The 17,229-nt window shown below is 50.0% G+C and overlaps 1 protein-coding gene across 5 annotated transcripts in view; it reads right to left on the bottom strand.

Moving 5' to 3' along the window:
- The window catches only part of SMOC1 (SPARC related modular calcium binding 1), a 149,768-nt gene that overhangs the window by 81,976 nt on the left and 50,563 nt on the right, over nt 1–17,229 (bottom strand). For all 5 annotated transcript variants that reach the window (XM_036311338.1, XM_036311347.1, XM_036311365.1 and 2 more), the window contains exon 2: nt 114–279. In XM_036311338.1, the coding sequence (XP_036167231.1) occupies nt 114–279 (166 nt within the window). The remainder of the gene's footprint in view (nt 1–113; nt 280–17,229) is intronic.

The following is a 17,229-nucleotide window of genomic DNA, read 5'->3' as shown; positions in this document are numbered from 1 at the left end:
TCCCCAACTCCCCCCCACCCCACCCCCCGACCCCTTGCTAAGGAGTGTACCATGCAGGAATCTGTGGTGCCCAAGCATCTCTCCTCACCTGGGTAGAGATGTGCACAACTCACCTTTGCATCTGCCGCGATGTACCACACCCAGGGCTGGGTCTCTGCACTTGGCTCGCTGGTACTCACACATGGACTCATAGGACCGGCCATCGGAGGCACAGATGGGTTTGGGTTGAGTCCTAGAGCAGTGGAGGTTGCACTGAGGGTCGCGGTCACTTATGAGAAACTAGATTGGAAAAAGTGAAAGGGTATAGAGGTTACTCTTGCAAGAAAATTTAGGGCGAGCCCATGACTTAGAATACTGACTCACTTAGCAAGGCCAGAAACCCAAAGTTATTAAACCCTGGATGTGGAAGGGAACTGAGCAGCCACAAAGTTTACCAAGGAAGGCACCTGTGCTGGGTAATTCCCCCACAGGATCTATCTCATCAATCCTCACAACCACCCTATGAAATAGAAACCATCTATTTTGTAGATAAGGAAACGGAAGCTTAGAGAGAGGTAACTTGCCCAGTGTTACAAAGCTGTAAGTGGTGCATGTGATTGGCCAGAAGTCAAATCAAAGCTTTTCCCACTGAGACATTCAGCCTTCCCATTCATGCAGGTCACGAGTCCTCTCTTTTGGTACTTCCCCAAATTAGGAAGTCCCTAGCAATCTCTAGATTCCATCTTTGCATAGTTTTATTTATTAGAAAGTAATATTGATCCACAAATTGATTACTTTTTCATTTAGGCCCACTGCTCTCTGGCAGAACTCAAGCTAAATGATTTTCTGTGAGTAAAGGAGTTCCTGATTTTAAACAACAATAACAACCAGCTTGAAAAATGCTGAGTTAAACAGGTTTCTTCAGGACTTCTCAGGCATCTTGGATACATTCTCATGCATTGTGAATCTCCAAGAGATTCAGTAAATTAAAGATTGCTGCAAATTATTTGCTACTCTTCCCATTGAGCTGTGGAGTCTAAGTCCCTCCCCGTGAATCTGGACTGGCCTCGCTAACTTACCTACCCAATAAAAGGCTGTGGCAGTGAAGTTTGGGGATTTCCAAGCAGGTTCATACGAAGTCTTACAGCTTCCTCCCAGGCCGCTTGCAACACTCACTCTGGAGGAAACCAGCTGCCATGTAAGAAGCCTAACAACCCTCAGACAGCCATGCTATGAGGAAGCCCAAGCTACCATGTGGTGAAACCATGTGCAGGGAGAAATCCCCAGATAACCCAGGCCAGGAGACATGTGAGTGAAGCAACTTCTGATAAGTCTACCCCCAGTCGTTGTCTGATTGCAACTAACAGAGATGAGAGGAAGTAACTGCGTGAGAGACCCCAAGTGAGAACCGCTCAGCTGATGCCCATCAACCCGCAGTACTGTGAGAGATAATAAATTCTTATTTTAGCCATTAAGTTTAGTGGTAGTTTGTTACATAGAAATGGATAACCAGGAAGGGGCATTTATGATGATGCATCTCCCAAACTTATTCAACCGTGAACTCCTTTATCAGTGAACCCCTGTTAACAGGAGGCCATACAATCCATAAGTTTCTTTTGAACAGCCCATAATTCCACAGCATGGGCCTTGAGAGCCGGGTCTCCTCTCATCCACCCTCGTACAGCAGAATCTGGGCACACTGAAGGCTCTTCATCAGTGCGGAGCGAGGGAATGGGTATCCCACAATGCATGGCAATGTCATGAGCACACATCTGGCTGCAGTGGTCCTAGAGTTGACTGAGTGACCACACCAAGATCACAGGGTACAGGGAAGGTGTGACCACAGCCCCTGTTTCAGGTATATCTGCAGGCTCTTTGTGTGAAGCAGAAAGATGAGAACTTGCTGACCCTTTTCCAGAACAGCAGAGGGAGGTCCAGAGGCAGTGCCATTTCTTCAAGGGAGCACTGGAAACAGACGCCCCCTACTGGAAAGATTCTAAGAGAGTCCAAGCCTGTCCATTAATGCACAGACTGCTTCCCAGCTGCAAAACCAGTCCCTCCCACCCCAACCCAACCCAACCCAACCCCCCCAAACTCCTGCCTGGTGCTGGCTGCTCAGCACAGGGAGGAAGAGCTGAGGGCTGAGAGCACTGCACAGGCTTCGTCAGGTTACGGTGCACTGTGGCTCTCCCTTCAGAGACCCTGAGCTCCACACTCACAGGTTCAACCTAAGTCTTGCCCAGAGCCCAAAAGGAAATGTCCTGGGAGTGTTTCATGATAGAGCCTCGTGTTCCCAGATAAAGATCAATAATATATAGAGTCACGTCCAGAGGAAGCCTGCCGCCTCCCAGGCAGGCACACAGAGGAGGGATGAGCTGATAGGACAGCAGGAGGGGGCACACAATCCCCAGCCTCAATTCCCCTCAGGTTGCCCCTGCTTAAAACCTAAGGTGTCCCACTGCCCTTGGGGACCTTCACGTGGTTTTCTGTCCTGTGGAGATCTAACCCCAGGGCCCCTCTCTGGCCTCAGCACTTCCTGCTCTGTCCCCTCCTTGCTTGTGCTGGTCAGGCACCGGCCTGCATTTTCCCCAGAGCCACACTGGTTCCACCTCCAGGCCTTTGGACACGCTGCTCCTGCTCCCCGCTCTCCCATCCCTGCTACAGACCTCAGCTCACGTCATCTCCTCTGGGAGGCCTTCCCTAACTCTCACAGGTGAGGATGGTCCCCCTATAATAACCTCTCACACCCCACTTTTCCTTCACGGCTCTTAACACAGTTTGTGTGATGCATTGATTGTGTGCTTTGAGGAACAATGGAAGCACCAACTCAGAGCCCCACATGACAAGGATTCTGTCTATTCTGCCTGTGAACGCAGCCCCAGCATCGGAGCAACACTGGGTGCTCCATTCTTGTGCGATGAAGCATCCCTGCCATGGCATTTCCCACGTGGCACTAGCTCAGAACCAGGTGACAGGCTGGTGCAGATGACAGGACTGGCCTCCCAGGCTCCTGCCACCCAGGGATCCCTGGGCCTCTTCTCCACGCTCATGCTCTGAGCTTTCCCCCTCCCTCCCGAGTTACACGGTAGGCAGCAGTGGGCACAGCTTCCTGCCTTAGCTCCACCCCAGAACTTAAGTTATCTTGAGGTGACCCCGGCCCCTCTGCCACTAGAGCCCCCAGCCTCCAACCGACTATGCACCAGGGAAAGCGTGGGACCCAAAGGTCCAGCTGAACGTGGCACAGGACACAGGAGGCTGCAAACAGCAAAGCCGGCCTCCCTTCCTCCCTCAGTATGGCTCCCTGAGTCCCATTCCTAATCTCTCTGCCACCTAGAATGCAGCCAGACCTGGCTCCGTCATTCTCCCTGGTGAGCAGCAGACGCCAGGCCAGACGGCAGGATCCATGTCCTCACGCGCAAGGCTGACCAAGAGCAGGTTAGGGCACTGTGTCATCACACCACTCGCTCCTTGTCCGTGGAAGTCAGGGCTACTTATGTGAAATAACACGCTGATTCTTAAGACCCATTTGTTAGGTTATTTTGCCATGTGAATCAGCAGGAGCCGAGGAACAACATGCCCTCTGTTTTCATGAACACACGAGGATGGAAATATATGTACCTTCCAATGCCTGGGAAAACCAGGGGACCCATCCTTGGTCACAGGGATCTGGTAGCCAGACCTGAAGTCTGAAGAGTAATAATAATAAAAGCTGATAATTATATATTACTTATAATATGCCAACAATGTAATCTTCACAATCACCCTCTGAGGCAGGGTATGTCACGGTCTTCATTTTACAGATAAAAGACTAAAGCCCGGAGGAGTTAGGCAACTTCTCCAAGATTGCACAGTGTGTGCATGTCCGTGCTGGGATTGATACCAAAGGCCCGGCTCCAGGCCATGCTTCTAACCACTAGCCCGCACTGCCGCTCATTATGCCAGAGAAACACTGCTAAAACAGCTCTGGCCCAATTGCAAAACTGATTCACAAAATCAGAAACTGTTCGTCAAGAACCTACTGTGTGCCAGACACTAACCTGAAGATCTAGATAGGACAGCCCCGCCCACTTTAAGCCTACTATCAGGAGCTCCTCGTAGGGCTCTTGTTCGCCTTAAAAACAAACAAACAGGAAGCAAAAAAGACAGTTTCTTTTCATACTCCAGGAGGTGACCCTGTTGTCTCCTCCTCAGCTCACAGGGGATGACAGCTGCAGGCGTCACCATGGCATTGAACTACAGGCCATAAATTTGGTTTGGAAACGGCCTTCTCTGGACCAACATAGGCACCACATAGACGCCAGAAACCAGCTTAATAACTAGGGGAACACTCTGTCTACAGGAGACAGGTTAAAGAGCTTCAGAAGAAACCCCACCTGCCTCACACATGGACATCCTTCCGGTGTCAGAAGAGTTCCCAAAAGGTCCCAGCTAGAAATTACTGATCCCTGAGACCAAGTTAAAAAGTTCCGAGACAGCATAGGGCCCTTGCTAAAGACCATCTTCAATCAACTGTGGTGTCTTGTTTTCATCTGTTTTAGGAACTGTGTGTGTTTGTGTTTAAAAAAAAAAAAAAAAAAGCAATGAGTTCTATAAAATGGAGCTTGGGTAGGATGACTGTGCCCTCATAGTTATCCTATCAAAACCTCCAGGGCCCCAGGGGGATTACTGTGGGTCCACAAACATTACTTATTTAGCCACCCATTCATCTACTTTTGTACTCAACAAGAGAATACTGTGAAGAACCCAGCACTACAGAAGGCATGGGAAGCAGACCAAAACCAACATAGTCCTGCCCTCAATGACTTGCACTCTAGGGCAGACACACAAGCAAGACGACATGGTAAGGGAACAGGGCACTGAAGGACAAGAGAGGATTTAATCCTAGGGTCTCTGCAATGCTACAAAGCCACACAGTCCCGCAGAACTTTCTGCGGGGATGGCCCTGTCCTACACCTGGGCTGTCCAATACGGTAGCCACAAACCACACATGGCCATTAAGAACTAAACTGTAGCTACCGCAACTGAGGGACTCAATTCTTAGTTGCATTTAATTTTAGTTAACTTAAATTTGCATAGCCATATGTGGCTAGTGGCTACCCTATTCAAGAGCACAGTTCGAGAGAGGAGGGGAGATAGGTTCATCCTCACTGGAATTTCTCTTATTTGAGCTAAGCTCAGACAGACTGGACCAAGGGGGACGGGGGAGGGGGAAGAAGCAGACCCTGGTGATAATTTCCACATTCTGAAACTGGACATGAAATCAGTTCATTGCTTACGGGTCAGCAGCAGGACAGCCCAGGAGCTCATCACAGCCCGCCTGAAGCCACAAGGTAGATGTTTTCCTCTCTCCTGCAGGACATAGGAGGTACAGGCTAGAAGTCTCCAGCAGCAGCCTGTGGCCTGGGTCAGTGCTCTCAGCACACAGACAAAACTCAGTCTGAGTCACCCTGCCGGGACCTGAGCCGCCGAGCCACAGAAGTCTGTTGTGGGCTCAAAAGCAACTTGCCGTTGGTGGAAATTTTTGGTGTGGGGCAGAGGCGAGCTGTCTCCCCAGTGAGGAAAACGCTGAGCCGTCTCCCTCTGGGGGAAAATAGTATTTTCATTAAAATCCTCACATACATTCCCTTCCCTCTTCCCAACCAAAAGTCAACAAAAACAAAATAATTATGTTAAACATGATTGCGTAATAAGGAAACCAAACAAAAGGGGCTGGGACAACTGTGCATGTGCAGTCTTCTCCCGCCCTCTCTCCTTGGGGAGTGAATGATTCCAAAGCAAACACACATTTGTGGTCTGCTCACATTTGTAAAGTAGGACAAGCACTTGAAATACATATAAATAATCCAGCCTTCCTACGGGAGTAGCAAGCTACCGATGGGGGCATCCTTCACCGTAGAAGGGATGGGGGATAAAGGAAATCAATGTTAGGCCAACAATCCCTTCTGTCTGAAAGGCACACACGCCAGCCTGGGCCCTGCAGTCTCCAGAAGAGCAGAATGCAAACCCGGCCACCGCTTTGGCTCAGAGTGACGGCTCCAGTACCACAAGCTGTGTTAGGTTTGACTGACTGCCAAGTTTCCATGACAATATAGGGGACAACAAAGGCAGCCTAAGGTTCCATCTGGGAGAAGTTTGATTCTTTGCAATATGGAGTTGGTTCCACGGTCTTCACTTCCACCTGTACCATGCTGACTTAACCTCTATCTAAAATTCTACACAGGCATTTTTCTGGTAAGAAGCGCTATGTTTCCCAGGCGTACAAGTTGGGGTAGGAACCATCATAAGCAACCGGGGCGGTGGCCCATCGCTGTGAGACAGCCACAATTTGGAGTAGCAAGCAGTCTTCCTCTGTATGATATCAAACTCAAAAATCACAGGCCAAACTCAACTAATTTGAGGGGTTTTTGTTAATAAACTCATATATAACACAGCTTTGGGTACTCACTTAGCTATGGCTGCAAAACAAACCAACCCTAAACGTGGTGGTGTCAAACAATGATTTATGATTTCTCTCAGTTCTACAGGTTGGCTGGGCTCAGCTGGGAGCTTCTTCGGCTCCACGTGGTGTCTGCTGAGATTACACTTGGCAGCAATCAGTTGGGAGCTTGGCTGGGGCTGAAACATCCACGAAGACTTCACCCTCTGGCTCAGTTGGGGTGGTGGAAATGGCTGGGGGACTGGCAGGGCCTCTCTCTCCAGCTTCCTCTTAGCCATGATGACTTAATCCAGTCCTTTATCTCTTGCCGAGATGTTTGACTCTTTGCCCCCAACCTTTCTTCCTCAGTCAAGTTCAGATGCCATACAACCACTGCAGTTAACACCCTAAAAAGCAAATGCTTTCATGTTTTAAACACCACCACTAGCTTCCTTGAACCCGCAGCTGCATTGTGCTCAGACTTCTATTGAAGGCTCAACATATGACATTATCATTCATGTGTTTACACGTCTAGAAAAGACTCTCTTATTCCTCTTTATATACACAGGGCCTCACCCTGCCTGATCAACAGCAGTTGTTCAATACCTATTTGAAGAATGAATGGGTGACTATCAAACCTTACCTAAAATATATCCTAGATAAGAAACTCCTTTTTCTTATCACTTACGATGAAAAGAGATATTCTTTGTCCAAATACCACCAAAAGCTTAAAGCTCTCAAATGCAGTAAGGAAAGCAGTTTGTTCCTTTTCTCTTTTCAAAAAACATCTATTAGATAAGGCAAACCATAAACACCAACTTTTCTCCCTTGAAGTAAAGCCATTGAAGAGAGTATACCAAAGTGGCTGAGACAGTACCCATATTCCATGCACGTCATCACTAAGTCACCACGGAGTCCCCCCCCCCCCCCCCCAGAAGGCTGGACTTAGCCTGAGAGTCGCCTCCCATAGCCCTGCAGGGAGCCTTCCCACCACCCTGCAGACAAGTCTTGTCACCCATAGGTCAGGCAGCAATCTGAGATGCCCGGGGTGGCTGAACCTGAGCTGAGTTTAATTCAACAGCCAATGGGATTAGCACTCTGGCTTTTCTGACGGCTACCATATGCGTGCACTCCAAGAAGAACAACAGCCAGATAATAAAATGGATTCATGTATAAGTCAGATTTTTCACACCCTGAATTCATTTTTTCCCACAGAGTTAAGGTTGTAAATAACAGTGAGCTTCCCAGCTCCATCCACAAATGCCTGTTTGGAAGGAACGGGGAGGGGAATGTGTGCCTGCTGAGTAGGGAGCAGACACAGTAAAGGACCCTGGTGCCTGGGCCCCCAGTGGGGCAGAATTCCTCAGCCCCACTGCCCTGTCCTGCCTGCCTCCGGACCTGGCACACGCTGGCCCATCTCCCTGGACTCTGTGTCCACCTCATACGCTCCTATTCACCCTTCTGATCTCAGAGCACATGCGGCTTCCTTGGGGCATTTACTTACCCAGGAGGCCGGGACTCCTGTGAGGAGCCTCCATACACCCTCTGCTTTCCCCTGTGGCCTTTGTCACACTTGTAATTAAATGACTAATTGTTCCATTATGTTTCTTGCTCATCCTCCCCACTGACTCATAAACTCCCTGCAGCAGGAACCAAGATCTGCTGGGTGCCACACTGCTGGGTCCCCAGTGCCCAGCAGGGCCTTGCCCACAGGGGGTGCTCAGTCAGTACTGACTGGAAGGAGGAGGAGGAAGCTGAGGCTCAGCCAGGTTGAGCTAGCGAGTGGTGGAGCACGCCTCCCAGCCTGCCTGCAAGCCCAGATCCTCCTGCTGCAGCACACGCTTCCACGCAGGTGTCCAGCCCTGAGCCCTGGAGCTGAGGCGGGCACTGCTGTCCAGGAGCAGAGGGGGTTCTGCTCTTAGCTCTGGCGGTGGCCCCTCCAGTGGACAGGAGAGAAGAAGGGCTCTGTGAGCAGAGAGAGCTTTCCTAAGGGAGGGATACTTTTCCCATCTTGTTTATAAATCAAAGTCCAGCTCAGGTTTGGTTTGGTTTAATATAGTTTTATTGATTTCAGAGAGGAAGGGAGAGGGAGAGAGAGAGATAGAAACATCAATGATAACAGAGAATCATTGTTCGGCTGCCTCTTGCATGCCCCCCACTGGGGATCGGGCCCACAACCCAGGCATGTGCCCTTGACCGGAATCGAACCACGGCCCCTTCAGTCCATAGGCTGAAGCTCTATTTTCTGAGCCAAACCAGCTAGGGCCCAGCTCAAGTTTTTAAACTCAGGCACTACAAAGCATTTCTGGGAGGTAACTCTGCTATTGAAAGAGGAGGGGAGCCACTCCCGGAGACTGCGTCTGGAACAAAAAGGAGAGAGCACATTCCAGACACGGAGCTGCAGCTCGGCCTCTTACTCCCCACCAGGGACCGGCCGCCTCTGGTCACTTGCTTCCTCGTCTGCAAAACCAAACTGTGGCCTTTTCCTCCGGGCCCGCTTCTTCGGGAAGGAAGAGCGGTTTCCCATTAAACCATCACTCACCCCGCCACTATCTAATCCATCATCCGCACTGAGAACCCACCTCCCTGCTTCTGCCAGCTCCTCTCACCCTTCCCTGACCCCGCAGCCACCGCATTTACACAGGTGCAAAGGGGGCGGCCAGCAGGGCTGGAGTGGGGCTCCTGAAGATGGAGGAGGGCAGATAAGGGAGGTCAGAGGGAAGGCGCGGTGCGTACCACACAGCTCTGCTCTTCTTCCACACACCTCCACGGCCGGCCTGACAGCAGCACGCCCGCCGATTAAAGGGCTTTTCACGCCGCTGAGGGAAAGCAGACGGCCCCCTCCAGCTGTTCGGCAACTGGAACCACTTCTGTTGTTTTAGCCAGGAGAGGCCTGACCTTCGTCACCCCTCCCATCCCCTCCCCAAGGGAGGAATTTAGTGGTCACCTACCCCATCCACCCAACTCTCCACCTCCACTGTGCCCCCCACCACCACGGGGATGACAGGTCAGGACCCGGGGGAGAAGGCTGTCTTACTCCAGGTGCCATTATGGGGAAGGGGGAAGGTGCCATTATGGAGTGGGTTAGACAAAGCAGCTGGGACCCGGGACTGAAGCTCACACAGACCCCCATCCATGCCGTGCCTGTCTATTAGGAAGGTGGGCACAGATAGTGTGGGCTAGGGCCAGGGCATCAAACTTCCAAAATACAAATTTGGCATGACCCTGAGTGAGAGGAGCCAGGCTCAAACGGCTACATCTGTGTGATTCCATTTATGAGTGACAGTCGGGAAGAGCCGACGCTGTATGGAGAGAAATCAGATCAGTGACTGCCAGGGCCTGGAGATAGGGGGGAAGCATGATAGTACGGGGGGCGGGGGGGGGGGGGGCGGTGTTCTCCTTCTTGATTATGACAGTGGTTATAAAACTATATAAAGTTGTTAAAATCCATAAAAGTGCACACCTAAAAAAGGGTGAATGATACGGCATGTAAATCATATACCAATAAACAAAAAAGAGAAACGCATAACACTAATGAAAAATAATTCCAAAAAATGTTTGCTTTGAACAGCAGACCTCCCATAGGTCCTCAAAGAGGTTTCTGGAGATTTCTCTGCCCACCCCCGGCAATTACCAGGCATCGTGCTAGGTGCCGAGGGGGTTATAAAAATAAACAACAGAGACTCTGCTCCCCCCCCCCCGCCCCCCACCCGAGGCTGAGTTTGTGGCAAAGACTGACAAGTGTACAGTTAACTCCACAGGGACCACATTTTCAAAACCAGCAACGAGGAAGCAACGCCTAAGTCACAAACAGACAAAAGGGTAGAACATTTGAAAATGGGATGCCAGGAAGTCTAAGATGTGAGGTGGCTAACTCTTTAAAAAGGGGAGAGGAGGAGAGAGGAGGGGAGCGGGGAGGATCTCGGGTGCCCCGGGACAGAGCAGCTGGCCCTGTGTCCTGTGGGGTCAGAGGGAGAGGTCCATGCAGACTGGACAGGGCCAGGGCTTCTCCAAGAGCCATAAACGGGGCCGCAAGAGGATCTCCACAGGCAGGAAGGGACGACGGACGGGCACCCTAAGCAATCGCAGCAGGTACACAGAAGTAAAGAAGCAAACTCATTTCAAAAGGTAGTTTAGAAATGGCCATTTATGGGAAAAATCAGGCTCTAGGGCCATACTGGGGGTGAGATCACGGAGGATCTTGAACATTCCCAGTTGTCTTTTTTTTTAAAGACTTGGAAGCCAGTGGAGGAAGTAGAAGACAAGATCAGACCTGAGCTTTAGAAATCTCTGGCAGGGGCATGAAAGTCAACAGAGCGGCCGCTCAGAGGCCATGCAGCTGAATGCCGCGCAGGAGGAATGGAGAAGAAGGGGGACATGGGCCAGGGCAGTGCCTGGGTGAGGCCGGTGGGTGAGATAAAAGCACCAAGAACCAAACAGCCATCTGCAGGGAGAGGGGCAGCTGCCGTGGGAGGTGGCCTGTGCTCTCGGCACAGCCTGCAGGACTTCCACGGCTCGGGAGGGACGGGCGGGATGCCACACGCGTGCTGGCAAGGAAGAAGAAATGGAGGACACGTGGGAATGAAAATATTTCTTTGAAACAAAACAAACAAAACTGAAACAGACTCATAGACACAGAGAGCAAACTGGGGGTTGCCAGAGGGGAGGGGGATTAGGGGACTGGGTGAAGGAGGTGAAGGGATCAAGATGGACAGATTGGGAATTACACAATAATCACAGGAAGTAAGTAAAGCATAGAAATATAGTCAATAATATTGTAACAACTACTGGTATGTATGGTGCCAGTTGGGAACTGGAAATATCGAGGGGGACACGATGTGTAAAGTAGATGATTGTCTAACCACTAAGCTATAACCTAAAGCCAATGCAAAATAAAATTGAAAGGAAAGCCGAAACCAGTTTGGCTCAGTGGATAGAGCGTTGGCCTGCGGACTAAAGGGTACCAGGTTCGATTCCGGTCGGGGGCATGTACCTGGGTTGTGGGCACATCCCAGTGGGGGGTGTGCAGGAGGCAACTGATCAATGTTTCTCTCTCATCGATGTTTCTAACTCTCTATCTCTCTCCCTTCCTCTCTGTAAAAAATCAATAAAATATATTAAAAAAAATTGAAAGGAAAAATGTTTAATGTTAAAATATATTTTTTAAATATATATTTGACTAAAGTGGAATCCTTCAGCTTAAAAACTATTGAGGTCTCAGTCTTCCTTGATCACCAGCAGGGCGTCAGGTGAAAGCACTTGTTTTGTTTCCTGCTTGCGGTCCCGTCACTAACTACGAGGCAACAGAACTTCCCATCAAGGGCGTGGAGAAGGCCACTTGCCCGTCCCCGCCTCCCACCCCTCAAACGCTGCCACCAGCGTCAATAAAAACCCCTCCCACTCCACATCAAATCCACACTGTGCTCTCCAGGACCCAGGTTTCTTCAGTTCTCTCAGCCCACTAGCACTGGGAAAGAGGTCACGTTGACGGTATCAACAAGGAGCAGCACAGTGGCCTTGTATTCGGGGTGCATCCAAGAGATGTTGGATTACAAGAGAGAACTCAGATGAGGTGCAAAGCAAAGAGAGCAGGGAAGGTGTTCTTAGCACCTGTTTGGATGTAAGTGCCTCGCCCTTCATCCCAATGACCCCTGGTAGTAAGGGTTTGCTGAATTAGCTCTCTCCCTCCACCAGGGCTGGTGGCTCCTTCCAAGGTTACCCTGAACTCTCCCACAGGCTCCACCCAGTGTCCTGCTCCAAATTCTCACTGGGTATTGCTAAGCTTGGAATTCATGTCACTGAGTACCTTGGCTAGTGGCGATGGGGCCAGAGATTATTGCTGCACATCCTGACCCTAGCCCTGCCCCCGCCACACTCTGTCCCACCATCACTAGTAGCAGTTCATGCCCAGGGACATGTGACATGTGTTTTCTAACTGGGGGGATGAGTGAGGAGATTGGTCAGGATTGGGATCAATGACTGTAGGAGGGGTGGCTGGGATTGGTCCTGACTCAGCTGGGTGCTGGCGGTGACTTACCCCCTGTGAAGGGCAAGGTCCCAACCCAGAACTGTGTTCACAGGAGACTTGGTGAGATTCTGGGCAAAGGAGGAGGTACAGAAGCTGAAAAGGGTGCTTGAGAAGTTCGAGACCACTTTGAGAGGTTCCAGGCACATGGAGAACTATTTCAGGGCTTAGGTGAGAGAGACACAGAAACGAGGCAGGTCCTTTTCCCCACCTCTGCCTGACACCTAGCCTTGCCCTGGCAGCTGCAGTGACAGCTTTGGCTGCAGGAGACAGTTCCATTGGCACAGACTCGGTGTTCTCATGACGAGCACTGCCAGCAGCGAGGTTCCTCTGGACACAGGGAAAATTATGACTAGCCTGTGGAAATATGTAAAGCACCCCAAAGTAGGGCCTCAGGGGGACTGCTGTTGGAGCAGATGTAATTTGGGAATAAAGGTAACTGTGGTACCATTTTGTAATCATGGACAGAAGAGGCTGGGAAATACCGGTTCTAAGAACAGATGCTAATGGGTGTGCAGGCCCACAGAGCAGGCTGTGGGAGGCAAAACAAGCAGCCCCCAAATTAGGAAGCGTTTGCGAAGGCCACCCGAAGAGCTGGAGATCAATATTCCAATATGGGGACATCGGACATGGTTGTCGGGCTCCCGGGCTGGTCAACAAAATGCCAGAGGAACTCACAATGTGGCTGAAACAAAGCTAATCACACTCAGCCCAGAGTAGGGTGGAGAGTCTGAGGGGGTAGGAGTTGGACAGCCTCCCCCCCCCGCCCCCTCATCCCCCCCTTCCCCCCCCCCCCCCGCATAGAAAGGGCCAGACACGAATCTGTTCATGAGCTGAGGCATGAGTGTGTTCACCGTATGGACACCCGCACATCCATGTGCACTCACACACTCACGAGTATTGTTTGGGGGGCACAATCACTAGCCCTTGTTCAAGAATATAAGGTCAGCCCTGTCCAGTATGCTCAGTGGTTACAGCATCAGCCCACACACTGAATGTTCTAGGTCTCTATTCTAGGTCAAGGGCATGTACCTGGGTTGTGGTTTGCTCCCCACCCCCAGTCAGGGTGTGTGCGGGAGGCAACCAGTCCATGTGTCTCTCTCACATCAATGGGTCTCCCTCCCTCCCTCCCTCTCTACCTCCCTACCTCTCTCTTTAAAAAGCAATGGGGGAAAAATCCTCAGGTGAGGATCAAAAAAATAATGCAGGGTCAAGCACTTTGAAGGAGAAAGCTGGTAGCTAAGTTACTCGCAAAAAACAAAAACAAAAAACAATAGCACTAGAAGTCTTTGTCTTCCTCTCTGCCCTGACAGATGCAAGTTCTCTGACACCACAGTATGTTTCTAAACAAGGTGAATGGAGACCCCATTTGGTGAACCTTACAACACCAGCGACACCATGACCATACACTGCTAGTGCCTCCTACAGCAGGCCAGTTGTGCAAGGTGAGCCCTCACCCCCAGCCTGCTCCCAGCCCCACCTTCACAGCATCCCGGGTGACAACAAGGCCCCAAAGCCCCTTCAGGACTGAGTCCCTTAACCGAAAGACAGACTCTCATCTTAGCCAAGACTCCTTTCTTATCTTGCTAGAAGGGCCGCCTGTAGCCTCACCAGTCCACCCCTCGGGATTCTCGGTGCTGCTGCAGTTGCTTATCTGACCTTAGAAGATACTTGTCCACTCACATATTTTGTAGTAAGTCCTCCAGCTGTTACCAGTTACTGCTCCCCTTATCAACACAAAGCGACCCAAAACAGCCTTACCATAGCCCAACCACGATAAAAAATAAAAACTTCCAAAGTCTAAACACAGTAGGAAGAAGAGACAGGAGAAATTCACCCTCCCAGACTCTAGGAATGAACTCATGGGTCCATCATAACTAGAGAAATTGGTATACTTTCACTGTCATCGGATTATCACGAAGGAAGATGTCATTTTAATGCCCGTTTCATTTGGGCAAGACACTGTGGCGTATATACAGAGGCTCAAATTCGTATCCACTTACACAGGGGAGCAATTTACTTTGACAAGGGAGATAACAGGAAGAGACCCTTTATCCGTAGCACTTGAGGAAATCCTCTCCCTTACAGCACCACGCCCCAGGGATGGACAACGAGCAAGTACAGACTAAAACAAACAGAAGAGGAAATCCCAGTCTTGCTATGTCTTCGAATTATGTTAGGGCTGTGTGTGCTCAGACTGTGTTTCCTTTTATTGCGATTTCCACTGTCATCTTGAGATCCTGCTGTGCTGGAGGTGGGCTTCAGATCATGAAACAGAGAGTAAGCATTCATGCCCCTGAGTGCGCGCGCGCACACACACACACACACACACACGCACCTACTGACAAAAGAGAAGAAGAAATCGTTTGGCCCGGGTGGGACTGCCGTGTGCCATAAAACCTGGTGCTGTCAGCCCATCTCGGGCTGAAAATCCCCACTGCGTCACACAGGCAAGGATTAATTACTGCTGTCCAGAGCCCAGGCTCACATCTTACTTCGCACAGTGTGAGGCTGTTCTGGGCAGGAGGGAAATCCCGTAGACCCAAACTGGGTCAAGGAAAAGTAAATAGAAAGAACCATGTCAAATTCTACAGGCAGGAATGGAAGGTTAGTGGAAAACTAAAGCTAGCCCACTCCCAAAGCCGAGAAAAAACGGTCCTTCCATTTTCCTGGGCACAGACAAAGTCTTACTTTTAAGGATAAAACCCTGTGTTAAACTTTTGAGGATCTTTTTCTTCTATGCCAGGCATTTATGACCCTTCAGGCCATATTTCCCCGGAACACTAGTGCTGATGGGAAGGACACTTTCCTTTGCAGCAGCTCCCATCTGGGAAGCAAGCGAGATGGCATGGCTGAGTCTGCTGGGGAGAGCCTTCGGAGCACACCAAGCAAGCCTGCCACTCCCAAGGCCTGGGCTCTAAGACTTGGCACTAAACACTTTTATTCCAGGCTCTAAAGGCGTTCTCAAGACTTTTTATTGGCCAATGAAATGCTCACGATACAAAGTTAAATAAAACCAAAGCAGACCATCAAACATATATGCATGTATGTATAGACAGATAAGATATATATACATACATATATGCATACATATAATACATAAATGTACACATATATGCATATGTATATCTTCCTCCCACTCCAGAGAAAGAAAGCAAATATAGAAAGAAATACACCAAAATGTTAACAGTGGTCTCTACAAGGTAGGAACACAAATGGGTTGGCTTGTTTTTCCTTTGCGTTTTTCTTTATTTTCCAAGTTTCCTACACTATGCATTTAAGGGGGCTGAGAGTGAAGCACGTACCAAACTCCAAATAGATTGACCTAGACCTGCCTCTTGAGCAAAGTTGTCCCCAACCTCTACTCCGGACTCTGGTGTCACCTAAGGACCATGGAAGACCAAGAGCCAGTGGCCCATCCAAGGCCAGGACTTGGAAGTGGGAGGGGAAGGGTATCTTCCTCTTAGCTTCTTTATCTCCCGAGACTGATCAAGTGTCCTGTTCTTCTGCATCACACACACAACTCTGGTAAAGTGGGCACAGAAAAACCCAGTAACTTTCCACGTGGTGCCATGTGGGGCCTTGTGATAACTCTGCAGCCTCTATCCCCGCAACAGCCTCGTCACCAGGTCGTCTCCCTTTCAATTCGGACAGCACAGCCAGGGAGTCTCCAGCCTTCTCTGGGACATCGTTGCCAAAGCCACAGTTTGGTTCAGGCCCTTTAAACTAATGTTCCACCTGGCGACAGGGCTCACCAGCAGCATTCGGCAGCCTTTCTTTCATCAGCCATCAGACTACAGGGAAGGAGGATGGCGACTATGTTGTCTTCTGGACGAATGGGAAGGAGCGGAAATCACATGGCTAAAAAGAAGGCCTTGGAGGACAAGCTGCTGCAGCTTCAGGTGTGGGAGGGACGCAGCGGGTCACTCCCATCATCCCTGAAGATGCCTTTAGAACAAAAATGTCCTTGCATTTAGTTCCTTGCAAAATAAATCAAAATCTGCAAATTTTTGTGTCTTGGCTCTACAACTTGCCACATCCATTCACTGGATAAATATGTATGAAGCCCTCTGTGGGCATGGTCCCTGCCTTTGTGGGCTGTGTTGAGTCTACCATCCTGTTGCTCCTATTCCACATACAGACGACGTCCTTCTAGACAGAGTTGGGTCCCAGGCGCAGAGCTCAGAGTAGGAATCAGCCAAAGCGGGATGTGCCACCACATGTAGCAAATTCCTCGGGGAAGTTTCTTCTTGGCCTGAGTCGCACACAGGTGCCCCCACAGAAGAAATGCCATTGCAGAGCTGATCCAGGAAAACAGATCGACTCCAAAGATAACCCAGAAAACTCATTGGAAGAGGGACTCCTGAGAGCCCCCGACCACCTCCCGATGCTGCTTAAGCTCATCAAAGGCCTCAGGCTGAGTCCAGATCCAGGGCAACCACCCACAGCCAGGCCCCCAAGAGGACAGGGCTAGGGGTGACGTGCCGGAGCACTTGGTCTTGCATAAGAAACTTCCAGGGAAGGCAGAAAAAGACAACTTCCAATTTGCCCTTTTATACCTCAATAGAGTATATCCTCCCAAGTGCTGGTGTATTTTAAAGCATTTCCAAAGAAGATGCTTAAAACAGAAGCATCTTTCCTTGAAATAGATTCTCTATGCCAGATCTAAATCTGCTAGGGCAGTGATGGCGAACCTATGACACGCGTGTCAGAGGTGACACGCGAACTCATTTTTTTGGTTGATTTTTCTTTGTTAAATGGCATTTAAATATATAAAATAAATATAAAAAATATAAATCTTTGTTTTACT

The sequence above is a fragment of the Myotis myotis genome, unplaced genomic scaffold (assembly GCF_014108235.1).
Source record: "Myotis myotis isolate mMyoMyo1 unplaced genomic scaffold, mMyoMyo1.p scaffold_m19_p_1, whole genome shotgun sequence".
Lineage (NCBI taxonomy): Eukaryota > Metazoa > Chordata > Mammalia > Chiroptera > Vespertilionidae > Myotis > Myotis myotis.
Note: the sequence above shows the minus strand (reverse complement) of the source record. Positions and strands in the feature narration are given on the sequence as shown.